Source organism: Myotis lucifugus, unplaced genomic scaffold (genome assembly GCF_000147115.1).
Source record: "Myotis lucifugus unplaced genomic scaffold, Myoluc2.0 scaffold_8129, whole genome shotgun sequence".
NCBI classification, from domain to species: Eukaryota; Metazoa; Chordata; class Mammalia; order Chiroptera; family Vespertilionidae; genus Myotis; species Myotis lucifugus.
This window is the reverse complement of record NW_005879177.1, coordinates 1-7,152: the sequence shown is the minus strand read 5'-3', so window position 1 is coordinate 7,152 and position 7,152 is coordinate 1. Positions and strand designations below refer to the sequence as shown.

At 55.0% G+C, this 7,152-nt stretch overlaps 1 protein-coding gene across 1 annotated transcript; it reads left to right on the top strand.

Annotated features, from left to right (window-relative positions):
- Positions 1-806: 806 nt before the first annotated feature.
- Positions 807-6,945, top strand: LOC102435226 (bromodomain-containing protein 2-like). Its single transcript, XM_023749405.1, is given in 8 exon segments — positions 807-960; positions 1,337-2,617; positions 4,198-4,501; positions 5,111-5,248; positions 5,951-6,089; positions 6,169-6,322; positions 6,324-6,381; positions 6,477-6,945. Coding segments are annotated over 7 exon segments (1,245 nt in total). The 5' UTR covers positions 807-960; positions 1,337-2,591; the 3' UTR covers positions 6,903-6,945.
- The last annotated feature ends 207 nt before the right edge of the window (positions 6,946-7,152 follow it).

The following is a 7,152-nucleotide window of genomic DNA, read 5'->3' as shown; positions in this document are numbered from 1 at the left end:
CCGCGTTCTCCCCTCCCAACCGCCCCTTCCTGGCGGCCTCTGTGCAGACTGGCGCGGCCCGGGGGGAGGGAGCGGCTGGGAGGCCGGCCCGGGGGGAGGGGAGGCGGTTCTGCAAAGTTGCTGTGTCACTGCCCTCCCGCTGCCGCCGCCGGGCGGCCCCGTGTACTTGGGGGCCGAGGCCTGGTCCCTGGAGGGAGGGGGGCCGGCACACCGTCCTTCCCGGGGCGCACTTGCCCCGCAGGGTCTGCCCGCCTGGGGGGCCGTGAAGACGGGAGGCTGACGGCCATTTTAGACGCAGTGACGAGGTCAAGGCTCGAGAGCTGCTGCAGAGGGCGGGCGGGCGGCGGCGTTGGCACTCGGGGATCGGGGCCCTCGGGAGCCCTGCCGAGGGGAGGGGGCCCATGTCCTCGTGGATTTGCACTCATTTCCTTTCGGATGTGCAGCCTGTTCTCTTTGGTGCCCAGAAAAGGGGAACGGAGGGGCCTGGGAGCCCGGAGATCACGGCTTCAGAGGTCTGACCTTGCTGTGCTCCGGTTCAGTCCATTCTAGCCCAGCCCTGTTCAGACCGCAGATTGTGGGAAGACTTAGCTGCGTGGGCCGGGGGGAGGGGGCGAAACCGAGCTCCCAAAATGGCTCCTGCCCCTCCTCGGAGGCGGACGGCCCGGGGGGAGGGGAGAGGAGGAGGGGGAGGGCTAGTGAGCCGCTGCGGCCGCCTCCTCCGCTCGCCCTCCTCCCTGGCGCTGACCGAAGGACCCGCCGCTCCGTGGGGAGGACTGCGGACCCCGGTGGGGGATGGGGGGCCCTTCCGGCCGCGGGGCGGAGGGACCCTCAGGGGGTGCGGGCTCGCCCTCGGCCCGGGGGGCAGTCCGAGCGCTGGCCGGGGAGGGTGCTCCCCGAGACTCGCCCCTCGCGGGACTTGCTTTTTCCGCTGAGCAGACGTCGGAATGAGGTTGGGAGGAGGTGGGTTTCGTCTGTAGGTGTGTTTCCAGGTTTTGGCCCCACTTGGGGCTCCTGCGATCGGGTCGAGCCCGCAGGTATTTGTATTCATAGTGTGAGTGGGCCGCGGTCGGAGATGTGCTCGGGGTGCAAGCTTTTGGAACGAATTGTAGGTTTTACCTTGTTGATACAAGTTTTGGGGAGCTTTTTGCCTTTGTCTTTCTGTTGTCTGACCTGGGGCGGGGCAGGGCAGGGGCTATTTTAAGACTCGGGCAAGCCTGTGTTTTTCGTGGTGGGACATAGAGACGCTGGGTCCCGTCTCCGCTGCGTTGGGGGCCCTTAGCTGTTTGCCCGAGTACCAGGCCGTGGCTTTAAGATGGCGTCTTCTTCCTCATTTCAGATTCCTCGCTGCGCGGCCTCCCAGTGGAGAACCATCCCCCGGCGGCGTCCTGCGGCCACACCCTGCCGGCGAGGCTGGCGACGCCCACGCGGCCCCACCGGTCCTGCGGGTCTGGCCTGTGGAGGAGCTACGAATGGCCCGACCTGCCCCAGCTTGGCGGTCGCCGGTCGCCCGGGGCCCGGAGGCCTGGGAAGACTGTCGGAAAGGGAGGTGGGGAGAGGGTGCTGCCCCCCGCCGACGTCCTTCCCCTGGAGTCGCCGACTCTCGGCGCAGCCAATTGGCTCAGCGACATGGCGGCCGCCGCTTCCCTGAGGGGCTCTGCGGCACTCTTCTGCCTGGTGACCGACGCTCTGGGAATCAAGTTTATGACGTAATCTCTCCAGCGGACCAATAGAAGATGCTCCCGCGGAGAGGCGTTCCTTCCCCTTCGCCTGGACTTCTTCCCGGGCGTGCGCGCGCGCCGGGGGTGGGGGAAGTCTCAAGCGCGGTGGCGCGCATGAGCGGCGAAGCTCCGCCCCTCCGCCTATATATAAAGGGCTGGCGCGGGGCTCGGCGGCGCCATTTCGCGCTGGAGTGGAGCAACCTCTAGAACGGGCTGGAGGATTCTGCCTACCGATACAGAGCTTTCGAGTCGTCGGGGCCCGCCATTGCAATCCACGTCCATCCGCTTGGAAATGGCCTTCGTCTCGGCCTATGACCGTTCCCGGCGGACAGTACAGACCCCATAGAAGCCCCCGAAGCTCCCCTTTTTCGGGCCCCGCCCAATCCTCGGAATCTGTCCACCCCCTCTACTCCGCCCTCAAGAGGATTTCAAAGATGGAGGCGGCGGCTCCTTAAACCACTTTTCGTGTTCATCCGCCTCCATCGAGATTGAAACGGGACTTCGTCCGCCCCGGACGGTCCCCGCAGGAAGAGGGGATTCTTGCAGATCAACAGCGGGCAATATTGACGACGTTGTCTGGGATCGGGGGCCTTCCTAGGGTTGGAAGAGTCCCCTCGCTCGCCCGCCTCTGCTGAGGCCGCCGCCATTTTCTCGCTGTCCGCCTCCTGCGGAGCGCGCCAAGCTGCCGGGAGCTTTCGGTGAAACAGCGGAGGAGACTTTCTTTCCTGCCCGGTCGGGGGGGGGGTTGTCGCCTGGAAGGCAAGGGCAGCGGCCCCCCCTACTTCCCGGGTTATGCTGGACCGGGCGGCGAGGGGAACCGAGGCCACCCGGACTTGCCGCGGCTGAGTGCAGCGCCGGTTCCCCGCGGTCAAGATGCTGCAAAACGTAACTCCCCACAAGTACGTCGTCGCGAGCGGGACGGGGACGTTGGGGGCTGCGGCACGGGGGTGAGGGGTCGGGTTCGGAGGGAATACAGAACTGACGGGCGCGCTGCTCTTCCGTGGCGCGACTGTTGACTCGGGGGCTCGCGGAGGGGCTTGAGCGACGGTTTTGGAACCGTGGTCGTGTCCCGGCCGCTGCGTATGGAGGGAGTACAGGTTGTCAATGTCTCCGCTACTTCCCCGGCGGTGGCCCAGTCTTAACCGAGTCGGTCCCAGCTAGGTTGGCGGCGGAATGTAATGGGGAAGGACCACATTGATTGGGCTGCGGGTAGTGGGCCTTGTGTTTAGCGACGGTTTGTCATAGTCCTTTTGAGGTGTTCGCGGCCACAACTAGTGCCTTATAAGGTTGCCATGGTGACAGCTTCGGGGACTGGCTACGGGAATTCCCAGAGTAGGGACAGGGATTATTGTTAGCCTGTGGGTTCTTGGTATCTGGGCTGGATCATTAAACCCCTGCTTGTCTTACAGTAACTGGGTCGGTTTTGTGTTGGGGTGGATGAGTGTTTTGTTCGGTGGTGGGGACGGTTTTGATATCCTTGAGTTTCATTCAAGGTGGGAGGTGGCACTAAGGATTCCGGTCCAGCTGTCTTTGGGTGTCAATAAGATCTCAGGGTAGTGATCTTAATGGTAGGCCCTGGAAACACCTGGTCCAGAGGGGCACCAAGGAGAATGTAAACCTGAACCACTGTTGGCCTTGAATCTCCAGAGTTGATGCTCCAGTGGGAACTGTTGTTGGAATCTTGTTTTTTGGCAAGGTGGGGGCGAGGGTCTATCCCTCTTGTGACCTTGACTGGGCAGCTCTATTTTTTGAGGCCCTTGGAACGAGGAGATTGGATTTGCCAAAAATTCTGGGGGCTGGCAGCTGGATTATTATAGGCTGTGAAGCCCGACAAATACGCTCCTTGTCTGATTTTTTTTTTTTTTTTTTTACTTGGTATGGTTTTCCGTTAGATTTCCGGGGTCTATTTTCTCTTTGAAGTTAACTATGCAGAGCATGTGGAGGATGCTGATCTCTTCTGCCCTCGTGGATTCTTAGCTGTCTGATCAGCATTTTATGAAATTCTCCCTTTTTTGTTCCCTTCCTCTTTCCACCTGCTTCCCCCAGGCTCGACCACCATGGCAACCATCAAGCCCCTAGTCACTAGGGCCTAGTGGATGAGGTCCTCAGGCTTGGAGCTTGAGTTTCGACGCTCCACCCATTTCACTTAAGTCTCTTCCCCATTAGCCTGTGGTTCTCAGTTATGTCCTGCAAGAAACCATTTGGGGGCTTTTTTTTTTTCCTAAGTAATTTTAGAAAAACATGCTAAAGCCTATCAGACTCCAGAAGGTGGGATCTAAATAGGTGTGGTAGAAATAAGGAAACAAAAACATGGGAATGGGGGACAAGAACAAAATCTCGGATGTTTGAGTACTGGTTGTAAAGTTTGCCTACCTCTCACTAGGCCCCAAGTGTGGATTTATTGGGTGTGTAGTGTAAATTACACTCTTCCCTAGTTTCTATAGCTTGCCACATCTAATCTTGTTTCCCATTTTCACAGGCTCCCTGGGGAGGGGAATGCAGGGTTACTGGGGCTGGGCCCAGAAGCTGCAGCGCCTGGGAAAAGGATTCGAAAGCCCTCCCTGTTGTATGAGGGATTCGAAAGCCCCACAATGGCTTCAGTGCCAGCTTTACAACTGACCCCTGCCAACCCACCACCCCCGGAGGTATCCAATCCCAAAAAGCCAGGACGGGTTACCAACCAGCTGCAGTACCTGCACAAGGTGGTGATGAAGGCTCTGTGGAAACATCAGTTTGCATGGCCCTTCCGGCAGCCTGTGGATGCTGTCAAACTGGGTCTGCCGGTGAGTTGAGAAGTTGAAGTGGGGAGGTGTGGGAATGAACAAGAATGTGTATGAGTGGGGGTGGGCTGTCTAGTATAGTTGCTGCGGCCCCTAGGGATTCCCATCTCCCCCACATTGAGCATATAGCCACCAGATTTCTGAATTTTTGGTCCTTTGCCATTGATCCAACAGTTTGCTATCTTGGCATTTCTCTTTGTGCCCTCCGTGTGTCCTTCCTTAACTTTTGTGCCCTGGCTCCATTTTACAGATTCCCACCCCTGGTTGGGAGAGGACCACGGTGGCCAAAATTCTTAGCTTCTTCCTCTCCCTCATGCAGCCCATGGATAGCCAGCCCCAGAGGTAATGTCACAGGATGGGAAACCTTGCACAGTGGGTGGGAGGTGTGGGTGGTTAGAGAAAGACAGTAGGGGCCTCCTGATGGGTGTTAAGAATCCTATTCCATTTTTTTCTGTCCTGTAGTTTAATTGGGGCCGCAGTTTAGGGAACTGTACGCCTTCAACACAGGGCGTGTGTGTATGTGTGTGTGTTGGGGGATCAGTAATTTGCTTAGGAGAACAGGTATGCATTTTTTGGTGGCTCTGACCTTTTTTTTGTTTTGTGTTTTTCTAGGATTACCACAAAATTATAAAGCAGCCGATGGACATGGGTACTATTAAGAGGAGACTTGAAAACAACTATTATTGGGCTGCTTCAGAGTGTATGCAGGATTTTAATACCATGTTCACCAACTGTTACATCTACAACAAAGTGAGTTTTTCTCTGTGTGTTCATTAATAGACGGGGACAGACGGTGTTTTCATTGCTGGAGTTTTGTCTACACCAGCCGTGGGCAAACTATGGCCCGCGGGCCAGATCCGGCCAGTTTGAAATAAATAAAACTAAAAAAAAAAAAAAAAGACCGTACCCTTTTATGTAATGATGTTTACTTTGAATTTATATTAGTTCACACAAACACTCCATCCATGCTTTTGTTCCGGCCCTCCGGTCCAGTTTAAGAACCCATTGTGGCCCTTGAGTCAAAAAGTTTGCCCACCCCTGGTCTACACAATTCTTTTACTATAGTAGGTGTTCTCAGTAGTCAGGATCTAGAAAACCTGAGCTCCAAAGGGTACCATCACCCAGTGATGTGGCTTCAGAAATCCAGAGTTAAAAGGTTTAAGTAGAACACTCTTCATACTTGGGTGGTGGCCCTGTTTGTTAGGAATTCCTAGAGATCTGAAAAGAGCAGGATCTACTTTCCTTATTTCTGAATTTTTTTTCTTGGTTGCGTTTTTAGGGACAAGGTTTGGGAGAGAAAGTGGGAATTAGTGGCCCCGTGTAGGTAATTTTTAGTACTCCGTGACAAACTTATATCAAAGGAGTGGTGATGATGCCTGGAGCTAGGAATTCCTTTGAGGAAAGTAATCTATATTTTGCTGATATTTGAACCTTTTTGTTTGTTTTCTGTAGCCCACTGATGATATTGTCCTGATGGCACAAACGCTGGAAAAGATCTTCCTACAGAAAGTGGCCTCAATGCCACAAGAGGAACAAGAGCTTGTGGTGACCATCCCTAAGAACAGCCACAAGAAGGGGGCCAAGTTGGCAGGTAGGAAGAGTGGCAGTTTTGCTAATGGGAGACCAAACGGTGGGAAAGATGACCACACTAACCTTTTTTTCTCTTTTAGCACTCCAGGGCAGTATCACCAGTGCCCACCAGGTGCCTGCTATCTCTTCTGTATCTCACACAGCCTTGTATACTCCACCTCCCGAGATACCTACCACTGTCCTCAACATTCCCCACTCATCGGTCATCTCTTCTCCCCTTCTCAAGTCCTTGCACTGCCGGACCCCCGCTCCTTGCTGTCTCTGCAGCTCCCCCAGCCCAGCCCCTTGCCAAGGTATAGATCCATGGATTTCTTTTGGACAATCGGGGGGGAAAGCTTGATTGAGGTGGACCTGAGGTAAAAGGTTTCCGTCTTGTTTTTCTTTGCAGAAAAAGGGGGTAAAGCGGAAAGCAGATACTACTACCCCAACACCTACAGCCATCCTGGCTCCTGGTTCCCCAGCTAGCCCCCCCGGGGGTCTTGAGCCGAAGGCAGCACGGCTTCCCCCTATGCGCAGAGAGAGTGGCCGCCCCATCAAGCCCCCACGCAAAGACTTACCTGACTCTCAGCAACAACACCAGAGCTCCAAGAAAGGAAAGCTATCAGAACAGTTGAAACATTGCAATGGAATTTTGAAGGAGTTACTCTCTAAGAAGCATGCTGCCTATGCCTGGCCTTTCTATAAACCAGTGGATGCTTCTGCTCTGGGCCTGCATGATTACCATGACATCATTAAACACCCCATGGACCTCAGCACTGTAAAGGTACCCACTGCATGGGGCAGATGGGACACTCAGGCAGTGATTGGAGCCTAGGGATCAATAAAAACTCAGTCACCTCCTTACGGGAACACAGCAATCTTTGTTTTTTAGTATTTTACTTTTACAAAATAGTAATGTGGCAATTGGTCAAGTGCTTGATAAGAGTCCCTATTTTCTGGAGTTTGAAATTGTATTATGGTGGGTCTTCAGAGCAACATTATTTATATTTCATTTAAGTCCTGCTTATTGGGGGTATTGGGTTAGGGTAGTTAAGGAGTGAAGGATAGTCAGAGGCCACTGACCC